Source organism: Raphanus sativus, chromosome 9 (assembly GCF_000801105.2).
Source record: "Raphanus sativus cultivar WK10039 chromosome 9, ASM80110v3, whole genome shotgun sequence".
NCBI classification, from domain to species: Eukaryota; Viridiplantae; Streptophyta; class Magnoliopsida; order Brassicales; family Brassicaceae; genus Raphanus; species Raphanus sativus.
This window is the reverse complement of record NC_079519.1, coordinates 33,070,376-33,085,141: the sequence shown is the minus strand read 5'-3', so window position 1 is coordinate 33,085,141 and position 14,766 is coordinate 33,070,376. Positions and strand designations below refer to the sequence as shown.

General features: G+C 31.3%; 3 protein-coding genes across 3 annotated transcripts; 1 reads left to right on the top strand and 2 right to left on the bottom strand.

The window, feature by feature from the left end:
• Positions 1-2,701: 2,701 nt before the first annotated feature.
• Positions 2,702-3,134, bottom strand: LOC108825323 (WUSCHEL-related homeobox 6). Its single transcript, XM_018598629.2, has one exon. It carries the CDS (start codon positions 3,113-3,115, stop codon positions 2,738-2,740), a length of 378 nt encoding a protein of 125 aa, XP_018454131.2. The 5' UTR covers positions 3,116-3,134; the 3' UTR covers positions 2,702-2,737.
• Positions 3,135-4,644: 1,510 nt separating this feature from the next.
• Positions 4,645-5,781, bottom strand: LOC108825322 (CLAVATA3/ESR (CLE)-related protein 16). Its single transcript, XM_056993567.1, has one exon. The coding sequence runs from the start codon at positions 5,358-5,360 to the stop codon at positions 5,046-5,048; it is 315 nt and encodes a 104-aa protein (XP_056849547.1). The 5' UTR covers positions 5,361-5,781; the 3' UTR covers positions 4,645-5,045.
• A 5,845-nt stretch (positions 5,782-11,626) lies between these two features.
• On the top strand, positions 11,627-12,819 carry LOC108824192 (MLP-like protein 328). Its single transcript, XM_018597565.2, has 2 exons — positions 11,627-11,896; positions 12,227-12,819. Exons 1-2 carry the CDS (start codon positions 11,710-11,712, stop codon positions 12,493-12,495), a joined length of 456 nt encoding a protein of 151 aa, XP_018453067.1. The 5' UTR covers positions 11,627-11,709; the 3' UTR covers positions 12,496-12,819.
• The last annotated feature ends 1,947 nt before the right edge of the window (positions 12,820-14,766 follow it).

Below are 14,766 nucleotides of genomic sequence, written 5' to 3'. Positions count from 1 at the left end.
AGCATCTGCATCAGTTAATTCTATGGAATTCACAAAAGTATTTTTTATTTTTTTCAGTTTGACTTTAAAAAAAGAAAATTAATAATCGAACCAGTCGCGGACCGTCACATGCCGTGGAGCCCATGAAATAATGATAAAATGGGTTCATTGGCGAGAGCTCGCGAAATAATTTAACAAAATTAGATTGTTCTAATATTTTTCTTTATTGGGAAATGAGTAAACTTTTGTTAAAGTTTGCTGATGGGGGTGCTCTAACAGTGTAGAACAATTCTCAAAAAAGGTAAGAAAGTCTCACAAGCATATATTTCTACTCCTTTCTTGTTTTTTCTTTCCTTTCTTTAGTTATCTTATGTTTTTATAATGGAAAAGACTTGGGTTCACCCCCTATGGTAAATCTTCAAATTCACCACCTCTCTTATAACCAATCAAAGTGCCAACTAGACTAATGATAAAATAATTAAAAAAATAAAGAATATCATATTTAATAATTCTAATGTCACTATTTAATCACTAAACTCAAACTATATACCCTAAATATAAATTGTAAACTCAAAATTTTAAATTATAAACCCAAACTCTATACCCTAAACCCAAATTCTATACCCTAAGCCCAAACTCTATACACTAAATCCAAATCTTAAACCCTAAATCCAAACCATAAATCATAAACCAAGAAATCTAAACTTTAAACCCAAAATTATACCCTGAATTCAAACCATAAACCCTAAATCCAAATCCTATACTCTAAAACCAAACCATAAACCCTAAACCCAAACCGTAGACCGTAAACCCTAAACCCTAGACCGTAACCCAAACCATGAACTCTAAATCCAAAATTTAATTCTTAACCTTAAATTTCAAAAGAACAACATCAATATTAATCCAAATATTTAGGGTATAGGGTTTGGGTTTTGTATTTACGTTTTGGGTTTAGAGTCTAGGATTTGGGTTTATGGTATAGGTTTGGGTCTAGAGTTCAGGTTTTTGGGTTTATGATTTATGGTTTGGATTTAGTGTATAGAATTTGGGTTTAGGGTATAGAATTTAGGTTTATAATTTAGAATTTAGGGTTTAGAATTTGGATTTAGGGTATAGAATTTGAGTTTATGGATTAGATAGTGACATTAGCATTATTAAAATTAACTCTATTTTTCTAATTATTTTTATTTTTGAAAAAAATAGTTAATATTTTTAATCATTAATCTAGTTGGCATTTTGATTGGTTATTAGGGAGGTGGTGAATTTGAAGGTTCACCATAGGGGGTGAACCCAAGTCTTGTCCTTTTATAATCTCTTGATATACAGAATAACTTTAGGATAGACATAAGCTAACACCTTTTGATTCATGCATCTATTGGTAGATTTAATGTGTATAACGAATGAGAAATGGGCAAAAACATTAAAGATTGTTCGTCTTTCACTCTATCAAAAGTCAAGTGTTAGGTTCAGATCACTTCCCACACACCTTTTCTGCTAATAAACCGCACATATGCTAAACTCACAGAAAAAAATCTGAAGGGACTCTAAACATAGTGCAAAGTCAGCATCGAATGTCTCTCTCACATAGTCTTATTAAATGTTTTTTTTTTGAAAAGTCTTATTAAATGTTGCAGGGGAAGAAGAGAAAGCATGTGAAGAATTCTTTATATTGACAACAGATCACCGAAACCTTTCGCTTTCAGACATATGTATATAGTTCGGGCTCCAGACCCAACCACCAACATGGTCCAACTTCACATTCGGGTAATAATAAATAGAAAAATAATCATGATTCTCCAAAACCCTAGAAACCGTTTTAAAATAACCTTAAAACTTCAAACCCCACTAACATTTACTACACGTCTTTGTCTTTCTCTCTCTAGACATCACTTACCCATTTCTCGACAAACAACGAAAAAACTTCATTAAATCCACTATCTAATTTATTACTCACACATGGGTTTTGGTTCAGTTCTTCGGAGGCATGAACTCATAGTAGTAACGATAGTTGTAACACATTCGGTTTGATTTTGTTTTCTTCTTCTCTGCAAACCACTCGGGTTTCTCTTGGTTCTCCAGTACCGGGAAGAGGTTTAAAGTTCGGATCTCCCTTGTTTCTTCTTCAACTTTTTCTTCTTCTTGTACTTCTCCACTGACATTGCATCTATCTTCTTCGATATTAATCTCTCCTGGTTCTTGATTTACGAATGAAGCAACAAGATTTCTCCACATGGCTTCTTTGCCTTCATCCGATGCCCTTTCTGATTCTTTATTATCGACTTGATTCGCCAAAACTAATTCATTCTGAGAAGAAGAAAACAAAAATTGACCAGCTTGTTTTGGCTCTCAATATTCTTTTTTTTTTAGGAAATACAGATAATTATAGTTTCAAAAAAAAATACAGATAATTATCAAACTTAGAAGATACTCCACATCTCATGAAAAAACTTCTCTGCAATTTTATGCATCATTTACAACTTTTCCACACATACGAACATTTATATACATCTATAATTATTTTGCTTCAGCTATTTATATACTCCATATAATATATACTAAGATATATGTATAAATAAACTCATGCAATATTTACATTAAAAGTAAATACCTGTGGTTGGGAGGTAGATGGGCAGCTCTTTGTCTGATCAGCTCGACAACCACCTGTAATTGACACTTAAGGACGGGGTTAAAAAGTAGATCAGCACTTTAAATAATTACTATATGATATTCTTAATGTATAATAATCAAGTAATATTATTTAATCACCTGATGATGAATCCTCGAAGTCTTTAAGTGGTTCATGAGCGTTGTTAATGTCATAATCTCCTTCACAACGGCGTCGCTTAAGTCTCTCTCTAGACTTATGGTTCTGAAACCAATAGAAAACGTTTTTGCCCTCGATTCTGCCATACTTACGGAGCTTAGCTGCTATCTGTTGGATTTGTTCGGTCGTAGGCGTCCGTGTTCCTCTTCTGTATATCTCTTCCAGAGCTGTGATCTGCTCCGGCGTTGGATTCCATCTCGACGACGCAGCTGCCGGCGAGTTATTTTCTGAGCCGATGATGAGCTGATGATGATGATCGTTGTCGATAATATTGCCTGCAAAATCAGACGTAACAATAACCAAAAATGCCATTTAAGGGAACTTCTTTCAAAACAAAAACATGTACAGAAGTGATTGATATATAAGATATAAAGAGGTGAAGATTTTGAGACATTGTGATAGAAGATGAGGTTTAGTAGTAGAGAAGGCCAAATAGTTGATTAGGTTGTTGTTTGAGATGTAGCCCATGCTGTGAAGAAACTTAAACTTCGCTGCCCTAATCACTTTTATTTTAGGAAAGATTGATAAAAGAGTCGAGAGACAAATTATTGAAAAGAGAATTTTTGTTGTTGTTGCTTTTGTCACTTTGGAATTCTGAACCTTAAGCTAGTAAATGATTTGAGAGAGTAATACTTGAGTTTCAGTGCTGTATTATGGGTTTGCCTTTTGTACTGTTTAATTTACATATTTATGCATGCACGTACATAGTTAGAAAGAGAGTGAGAGACAAAACAATATACAAACTTGAATGTATTCATAAGTTTAAAAGTTGGACCAAACCTACCATTAGCCCAATGACTCTTTTCCCAGCCCATTTCTACACGTTCCTTTAAAGTGAAAACATATCACACTTTAAAAACAAAATGAAATTTTGAAATCAGTATAAATTTCTAAATATTTATAAAAAAACAGGATGTGAAATACTCACTCTATTTCAAAAATGTATGTTTTTTTACACATAACATATATTTTTTTACATAATGTACTATTTTATGTGATTTTTGGTTTTTCATAATTTTAACCAATATAAATTCATAAGGAAAATTAATTCCTTCAAAATATATAATTTACCGTTATTAACTAACAATAAATGCACAAAACATAAAATATATTTTTTGAAACAATTTTTTTCAAAACATGTATTTTATGTAGGCAATTTTGATGTGGTTCCTATTTCAAATCAATGTTTTATATTCTTGAGGATTAAACAGACAGATCAAAGTTCTTACTTAGGTAAACAATTCATTTTTTTAGAAAAAAAAAATCAACAACTCATTTTTATTGCCTCAGTCACTCGTGATTTTAATTTGGTTGTTTCGGGGGACTCTGTATTTAAGTAATACCTTAACATTAACAAAATCGAATCATTAATCCGTGAGTGTATTAGTAAAACTTGTAGTAGTATTTAGGCCTGGTAGTATTACTGAGTATTAAATATGTTTCGTATGATAATTAATAAACGTTCTCAAAATGTGAGAAAATATTGAGAGGTCACTGGGGACCGGCATCCCCATCGAGAGAACCGTATGCATTAAGTTCAAACGCATACAAATGAATTATGAATCATTAAAGCTAAACCATCAATAGCCTACAGGAATAAATACCATATAGCCATTTTTATTATAAAGGGAAAATGAATAAATCCTAAACAATGGGCTCATATCTCATACAATACTAGTTAGTATGCATGAGTTTCACCAAATTCCAAGTCTTTGGTCCCTTTTTCAGGAGCTATAAGGAGCAGTCAACAGCTTCCATGTTCATGTATACAAATTAGACATTTTAAAATACAACTGTACTAATTTTATATAGTTTAGTAGTTTCGAATCTTTGCACCCATTCAACATTAAGTTTTGAAAGACTACAGTACAACATTAGTTAATCATTTATCACAAAAAGACAACCTTCTTTTCTGCAAAAGAACATGAACTTCGAAGAAACCCATGCATTCGAATCTTCAACACATTTGTTTTCTTTCTTACAGTATGTAACTTCTAAAACATACTGATTTAACTAAATAGTTACATAATATGTTTTCAATAATTCTTGGATTTCGAAGGTCGATGCAACAAAGAGAAACAAGATCATTAACTCGTAGTCTAATACTTAGAATATAAGGCTAACAATAATGATCTATATCTCATAGTGACCAAAAATCTACGAAAGTGGAGAGGTATATTCTCGAAGCAGAGATTGCATGATCTGAAGAGAAACCAGATACGTATTACAAATCTTTTTTTTTTCAGTTGTGGAGAGGATTTGGACCAGTGTGAACAAATCTCTTGTCGTCTTTATAAACATCATCTCTGTTTTCTTCTTCTGGGCGTGGACCTGTGAATGACACTGAGGCTCTGGGGGACTGAAACGACGCCGTTTTGTGGAAAGGACCAACCTTCCTCGGTGAAGGGTAGGGTTGGTGATAATACTGATCAGGAGAAAGAGCTGATGAAGACAAACTAAACTGAGCAAAGATCAAGATTCCACACAAGAACATGGTGGAGGCAGCTGCTCGTCTTCTTCCTCGTCTGCCATGCTCTTTTCTTACACAATCTTCCATGGTGGTTTGATTTGAGTGGAAAGAAAAGGGTTATGGGTTTCTTAAGAAGCCCATGAGGGAGTGAAAACAGAGTATTTGAGTATGGTTCTCTCTGTTTCCTTCTGAAGGAATGTTCTCCCCTTTTTTGTGGGTATTTGGTATTGCAGAGCAGGTTAGGATTCAAAAAAACAGATCAGAAAAAGAGTTTTGACTGATTATAATAATAGTTTTTGGAGAAAAAGTGATAAATTTGAGTAGTAGTAGAGGATAATCCCAAAAGACAAAACTCTTTTTCTTTGTTTTGAGTGAAGTCTAAGTAACAAAAAAGTTTGTCTGAGCTTCTTTGGATAATGAGAAAGAAGAATGAAGAAGTAGGAGGACAAAGATTTAAAGTTTTCTTTATCTTATGGGCTTTATCAAACAATCTTGACCCTTGATTCCTGAGAGAACCTTCTCATAAGTGTACTACTCAGATCTTCAAAGCTTAACTTTCTTATCCTTTATTATATTCTTTATCTCCCCTCCAATGCATTAATTGTTATCTGATCTCTGCTTAAATATTAAAATTCTAAATTCTGCCATTTTGCTTGGAGATGGTGCAGTGTACAGTTCAGTATTAAAAGCCGCTGTCCCCCGGGAAAAAAAAATAAATCGAATTTTGTGTAACATGTAAAATGTAATGTACAAAGTGCTTTTTACTACTTTTAATGGAGGATTTACCTTAGTTTTGCGAAATTGAATAACAAAACAACGTTGATGCAGATTTTTTTTGTTTTCACATGTCTTGACGACAAGTGATAACCTCTGTTCTCTGTTTTGTCTCCGTCTCTCTCTTTCTTTCATGCTTCTCGTTCTGTCTCTCACAATATCTTTTTTCCTCGTGTCCATGCTTTTCAAATCTCAGAAAAAAACATAAAACAGAGGCAAACTCGGTTATTGATCACTGTCAAAATAGCATCTAATGACTGACATAAACATTGAATACCAGTTTTATAACTTTAACCCTTCTTTAACGCCTGCAAAATTATGAAAAAGTAGTTCAATTTTAGCAATTTTTACTTTACCAGAGATACACAATACAATACAAGACCCGTAAAAAGTTAATGACATTTCTCAAGAAAGATACAAAACCTTTAATTGGCAAAAAAAAAGTGGGAAAGAAAGATGTACATAACTAATGATACAATTAAATTTCATAGAAGCAATAATGGGTTTGATGCGCAAAGTGACGTAGCTTGTCTCTACCTTGTTTAGTAGTCTGTTTCAGGCATCCGAACTCTGCAGAGGATAAAACAAAGCTTTAGAATGTGTTTCCATATGCATGTTTTGAGGATCAAGAGCTTGGTTCCTTAACTTGACTTTTGCTATCAATTTAAACATTTAAGATCGGTGGATCCATTTCTCATAAGATCTCTCTTAGTACACCAGAACACCAAGAAGTGAAGTCAACAGAACTCTCTGCAGCAAGAGCAAACACCATTTCTCAAGTGGTGAAACCTTATGCTTGCGAATGTGATTTGTCTCCTCTAACTGAAAAACATGAATTTTGCTGTCGTATTCAATCGAACTATAGTTGACCTTTTTAGGGCCTAGCTTCCTCATTTATTACTTGAAAACAAACTTGGCCAAAACATGGCAATCATCACAACAGGTTCTCAAGTTCTTCATAACTCGTTTAGGATCTTTAGTGCCGAGCTTCCTCATTTTATTCCTTACGTTGCACACACAATCCCATTAACCAGCAGCTGCATATAAATATTAGACAGTAGTACGTACTTGGTATGCACCAATGTCAGGAGCTGTTTCTACAAGAAAGTCTGCTACTTTCTGGCCCAATTTCACATCACGATGAACTGCACAAGCATCCAATAAGGCAGCCCAGATACCAGCCTCTGGTTCCAACATCATCTTTTTGACAAATTCATAAGATTCTTCTCATTCGATCGAACCATGAGATTGAAATACCTTTCCTTTTTTTAACTTCATTAACTAGTCCAGCATGACTACAAGCAGATAGGACCTCGAGAATGCACGTAGTTTCGGTCTTAGTCACTCCAGCATCATATTGAAGGTCAAGGCGTCATGGCTAATCTCTCCATACGTTGCATATCAAGCCTTGTATTTTCAACCAATACTAATGTTACAATCATTATCTTCTTTCTTCGGACGATCATAAGTTATTTTCGAAACTCCAAAAAGCCTAGCTAACCACAAGCAGAAAGCATACTCAAGGCAATAAAAGAATCAAACTGAACATCATTCATCCCGCACACATTTTTGTGGTATTACTCAAAGAGCTATAGGCGAGTTTCTCGTTTAAACACGAACTGCAATAAACGCATTCCAAGACACTAAAAATATTTGCCTTGCTTCTCAATTCACCAAACTTCATGTGTTTATCACTAACTCAGTTGCAACAAATCCCACATAGTCTCAAAACCATTTTTCACCACATGGGCATGAAGAGCAATACAAACCCATAGCTGAAACACAGAGAAACCGGATGTTAGTACTAGCGCGTGGATATTGAGCTGCTTCGGCTTTAAAGGGATTGTTCGTAACTGCTTGGTGAGCATTTGTTTCGTTAGTGGCGTTTGTTTGGCAAGCATCTGTTTCGTTGCTGTTTTTTTTTTTTGGTAATTCAACGATCTTCAAAAAGTGTAATTATATTCTCTGTTTTTATATAAAGCCCAAATGATGCAAGAACAGACCCAATACGTAGAAACTTTATAGCAATCTCAATATCCACGGGCCGCTGGATGTTAAGGCAACACCATTGGTGGCCCGTCAACAATTACCTTTGATTCGCAGAGAATTAGTTGTTTTTTTTTAACGCTGATTTATTATGATATTACAATTATTAGGAATATTACATAGACGATTCGACAAACCGACAATATCTGTCTTATGAAGATCTACGCCTAACTGCATCATCTGGCCGTCCTACGAAGATCCACGCCTGACCAGATTTACTTGCACCATGTTGAAGATCCCTTGTAATCATTTCTTCCATAACCTGGGTAATTGCCTGTAAACCTTCTTTCCGCCGTCTAATAAATCGCGCTCTCTCCGGGACTTGAAACCTGGAATTGAGATAATCTGCAATAAATTGCATAGTCTGGGTATCGAACCCCAGACCTGGGTGTAGAAGCCTTTAGACCTTAACCATTAGGCTAAAGTGCTTCCACAGAATTAGTTGTTATCTTATACTATATACATTTTTTTTTAGCTAAAAAGGCTTATCTTATACTATATACTATAAATTAAACAAACAAAACCATACATATTTCATTTAGCGATGACACTTTTTTGTCCTCGGATTATGCTTTTGTTGACTTTCTATGGATGGGACAGAAGCAGCATGAAAAACGAACAGCCAATCATATTTGTTTCTTAGGCTTAGAATGTAAATGTGTGCTAACAAAAATCTCAGCATATACAGTATAACCTCTTTAAATTAATAATCGATAGATTAATATCTTTATAAATTAATATAATTTTATAATCCCAAATTGAATTTTTGGTTCAACTAATATTTCGATAAATTAATAATCTCTATAAATTAATAGAAAATATAGTTTTGATGTAGTCCCAACATTATTAATTTATAGAGGTTTCACTGTACTATATATCTATACGTTTTTATAATTGTCAAAACCACACAGCAGTTAAATCACTTGTCCCACACCACTCAATTCACAGTCAGTATTGCATTATTTGGAAATCATCACAGTCAGTTTTAAATTCACAGTCAGTCTTAATTCATTCGACGTCTCCCAAAATATTGCATTATTTGGAAATCATCACAGTCAGTTTTAAATTTTACACACATTTCCATGTGTGCATTTATAGTTGGTTTTCTTCATTGCTAAACAATTTAATTAAGATCCTTAGTCAAGTGGTTTAACCAATAATTTATTAATACTTTAACATTAAGAGGTCTGTGTTTTAATTTCCGGAGAATGCAGAATTATGCGAATTAAGGGAGAAAAATTTACAAGAGATCTGCAACATGGTGAAAGGAGTACCGTCAACCATGGATCTCATAAGATGGCTCAGGTGATGCAGTCAGGCGTGAATCTTTATACGACAAATAAAATTATCGATTATAGAATCATGTGTAATATTACTCATAGTTGTAATAGCATAATTTTCCAGCTTTAAGAAAAACAGTTTAGTTATATTAAATATGTTATTATTATAAGATATCCGATGGTTCAGTACTGGTGTAACGGTTTATAATGTCCCAAACCAAATTTAAAATTTATGCCTTTATACATATTTTTATCAAAATTACAAAATAATATCAAACAATAAAAAAATCAGATTTCATAAACAGTTTATGAAACTTTTATTGTTGAAATACATTTGTTTCCAGTAAAATCATCCACTGTATTTATAAGTGCCAATGAATTTTCTTTTAAATATATTTATCTAATTATATAATTGTAACTTTTTTTTATCAACAATTATATAACTGTAACTGCTTTTGTAAACTAAATATATATTCCGCTTTTACTTCCTAATAATAGAGACCACTTCTTTCTCACAGTAATTAAAAACTGTCAAGAACATTATTCTACAGCGGACATTTGCCTTCTCCATTCACCACTAATTACATAAAACCAGTTTCATTTATCCATTGGATCAAACATTTATCAACTAGACATGTTCCAGATTTAATAGTATTGATGTATGAGTTATTTTATTTTTTTGACCAAATGTATGAGTTATGAGTTATTTTTACCAAAAAACATGTATGAGTTGATGAGTCTTAGAGCATCATGATTTTCAAAAGACAACGGTCATTTTCAATCAGGTTTCCTTCGAATTTATTTATTTTATATTTTCATATAAGACGAGAGTGGTTATTACCTGCTTCATTAAAATATGAAATTTGTTTTCTCTAATTTATGGCTTAACAATGACTTTCTAGACATGCCACAATGTTTACTTTGTTTGATATATTGTGGGGACGGATATTGATTGATGATATTATTATTTTTTTGGTAAAATGTTAAATTTGATGATATTATTTTATAAATGCATGGTGCCAAACCTAATGGTTATTATCCTTCTATATTTATACAACACATTACAAAGTAACAGTAATTCTTTACTTTTTTTTTACTCTCAGTCAGTTTAAATATATACTTACTCGTTAACTAATCTTTATTATGTACACTAAATTATATAATAGCAATTTAATAAAAAATATATTGTAATAATGCAAGATGAGAAATCTTGGCAAAAACACATAGTCCCAAAAACAAAATTACGGTTTTTAATTTAACCGTAAAAACCTCTATGGCTTTCATTGATAACTAATTCAGAGTTAGAGTTAGATCATCTCCAAAAGACACTCTATAACTTCATATTTAAAGTTTTTTTGTTCTCCAAAAGGAAACTTCAAAACTTCAAATTTGAAGTTTTGGTAGTAAAATTTTAAATATAGAGTGTCACTATTCAAAACTTCAAATTTGAAGTTTCACTTTTTATTTGCATTTTGGTCATTACATACTATGTATGTAATATTTTATGATTCTTATATATTTTGATATTTATCATTTTAATCTTTAAAAAAATCATATCTCGTAATATTTCATATTTGTTTTCGTAAATTTAAGTTTTACACATAGAACTAAATAAAAACCTTCAAATAAAAAAAATTAAAGTTTAAAAATATCTTTAGACTTCAAATATGAAATTTAAATAAAACATCTTTAAACTTCAAATATGAAGTTTTGCAAATTTCAAAATAGAGTGTATTTTTCTTGTAGTTTAATATTTAGTTATATATATATATATTTATAATTTATATATTTACTGTAAGATTTTATTAATTAATATCAATGTGATATTATTATATATGTGCTAGTTATTTATAAATTTATTTGAATTTATATTAATTATAACAAATATAGAGACCATAGTGTAAAATTTAAATAATTTTGAAGTTAGATTTGAAGTTTTGCTTTTGGAGAAAAACATTTTGAAACTTCAAATTTAGAGTTTTGAAAACTCTAAAATAAAGAGTCCTTTTGGAGATGCTCTTAAATAGAATGAAGTTTTATGGTAGTTAAGCTCACATTTTATTTTATTCGAAGTAAACTTTTTTTTGTTATCATATGTTTTGTGGTAATAAGGCACACGTTTTATTTTACCATCGTTAACATTTCCACTCCATCAAGTATATGGAAAAGTAGTCTATTATGGTGGGCTTGCCATACACTTTTTTCCTATTGCGCGCATTAATTTATGACCCACAGTATATATAAACGAAGGAGACTACACGGGAAAATATCCATGCCATCAACCAACCCCAAAAAGCACACTCTATTCACAAGTCATTATACAAAGAAGAGAAAACATGGCGACTTCAGGAACATATGTGACGGAGGTTCCGTTGAAAGGATCAGCAGAGAAACACTACAAGAGGTGGAAGAGTGAGAACCACCTCTTTCCAGATGCCATAGGCCATCACATCCAAGGTGTCACAGTCCACGAAGGCGATTGGGACTCTCATGGATCCATCAAGATTTGGAACTACACATTTGGTAACAATACACTATATACAATCCTAAATCAACGTAAAAAAAATCAGTAATAATGTTGCCATGTTATGATGATAAGTCTATATCAAGGCGCATACAAATAGTTGCACCAATTTTCCAGTCAGTAATATACATAATCAAGCGGCTTTACCATATATAAACTCATTTGCTCTCTCTCTAAACTGATTAACTCTTTTCTGAGCCCGGCAATTGAATTTTATTTATAGTAGACTTGTCGAAAAAAAGATTTGCATATTTACTTCTGTAATCTAAACATATGGTGCCAACTTAATGAATGAAACTGTTTGATTATGTATATAAATGTTTATGAAGATGGGAAACCGGAGGTGTTTAAGGAGAGGAGAGAGATAGACGATGAGAACAATGCGGTCACGGTCAGAGGTCTTGAAGGACACGTGATGGAGACTCTTAAGGTGTATGACACCACCATTCAGTTCATTCAAAAGTCGCCTGATGATATCGTTTGCAAGATCACTATGGTCTGGGAGAAGCGAACCGATGACTCACCTGAGCCCAGTAACTACATGAAGTTCGTCAAGAGCATGGTTGCTGATATGGACAACCACGTCCTCAAAGCTTAAATAAATCCCTTGTATCTTTCGAACCATCATCATCGGCTCCCTCTGTGTTGTGTGGGTGTCTTTCGTATGTTGAAATCAATATAATAATGGAGCTCTTGTGTGGATGTTTCAAAAAAAAAATGGAGTTCTTGTATGGTTTGGTTAATTACTATTACTTCTTGGGTTTTGTAATATGCTTTCATGTTTTTAATTATGGTGAGTAATTAACTGCAAGGTTTCATGTGTATGTCCATCTACACATAACACATGTCTCCTTGTAGAAAATGCTATATTGTACATTTTGTGTAATATATATGTCACTAGTTTCTCTGTTTTTAACCAAAATATTATATAAATAAATGAAAATAGTATTTGTTCGAGAAAAAAAATGAAAATAGTATATGTTACTATCCAGCCAATTTGGATGGATTGCAGTATTGGCACAGTTCAAAAAGACGTCGTCTGTGGATATGACTTATTTTGGCTTTAACGGTTGTCCTAATGCATGTTCTACTTTTATTCTGAAAATTAAATTATTTTCCCAAATAATTTTGTGCATATCTGGATTACTGGGGTTTTCCCAAATTACTGCTAATAACGAGTTGAACCAAAATATATGTATAACTGGATTATCTACAAATGAAAATGGAGATTGACTATACATATGATGGTGATTAATTAACGAATATTCAGTTTTAAAATAGTATTTAATTTTTTAAAAAAATTTAAGCTATTTTCATTAAAAAATTTAGTTAGTAATTTTTTAAAAAAAATTGAGTAAACCATTTTTAGAAATTGTTTTTGGTTTCAAAAATGAAAATACCTTGAAATATCACTAATCAAGTTATTATGATAAAATAACATATAATAAGAAAAAAAACTTAAAATAGCATTCATCTATTCTATTATTTTAGGATTCTATTTTTATCTACTATACAAGAGTATGTTAGACCAGTCCTAGATTATTAATATGTCTTATTTGATATATTACCTTAATCAATCAAAAATATAATCTATTAAATCAAACATGATATTTTGAAATATATTCTCCTAAATTTACTTTTGAGAATTCAAAATTTTCAAAAATAAACAAAATATTATTGTTTTAATTATTGAACCGTATAAATTTGGTTAACATTTAATTTTATTGATATCCAAAATCATTTAGAAAAAAATGAAAAATTAATAAAAGTATGTTAATTTATTCTGCATAATAAACTGTTTAGTAAACGTGATAATAAAAACAAAGTATTTTATTAAACTCAAATTATATATATGTCAAAAATGTAAAGTTGAATCCCATATTATCAACATATAAGTCCTAACATTTGCACTAAGTTTTTGTTGAGGCACCATACCAGCAATAAGACAGTCGAGCAGCTTGCTAAGTTGATCGACAAGACGGTTCGAAATCGTATCACTTCAACTAAGTACTCCACCAAACCGAAGTTATATGGTCTGATGACTAGATGGTTTGCAGCACATGTTTAAGTTTACAGTTTCTTTTTAACATTCAAACTCTAAACTCCTTATAACTGTACATATATTCTTTTGCGATGATCAATAAATTTAAAATTTCATCAAAAAATAAGTTTTTGTTGATTTTGAAAGTTAAAAAAAATATCCCGCGTTTTAACGGGGGTAATATTCTAGTTCAAAGATGAAAATACAAATATATATGTACTATAAAGACATGATTAATTAAGTATTTCTAAATATAATTAGTTTCTTAAGTTTGTAAATATTAAATTATACAATAAATACATATTTCATATTTGTATTTAGGCTTAGTAATAAGGTTTTGAAAGTTTAGTATGGGGAATTGGGGATGGTATAAGGTTAGTTTTTATGGTTTAAAGTAATTTGTCACTTTCTTGTTTAAAGAATGATATTTTAAAGTTACTTTTTCTTATGTGTTATTGTTTTGTGTTATATTTATAAGAATTTCCTTTACAAAAAATAAAATAATTTTTTATTTTTTTAAATGAGTTTGTATTTTTGCTGCTTCATGCGTTAGAAGAGCAAGTCCGCAAAACTTAAAAAAAAATATTTTGTTTTTAATATATTCACAATAAAACAATTGTTTTTATTTTTATTTTATGAATTGTAATTTTAATAGTAATTATAGTTAAATATTATATCACATGTCAATTATATATTAAATTAAATTCTAGTTTAGATTAATTTATTAAATAAAGTTGATGGTAATTTGTCTGAAATTTGCCAAATTTATATATATTTATTTTATGCTTAGTCGAAATTTGTTTTGATTAAATTCAAAATAGATGAATG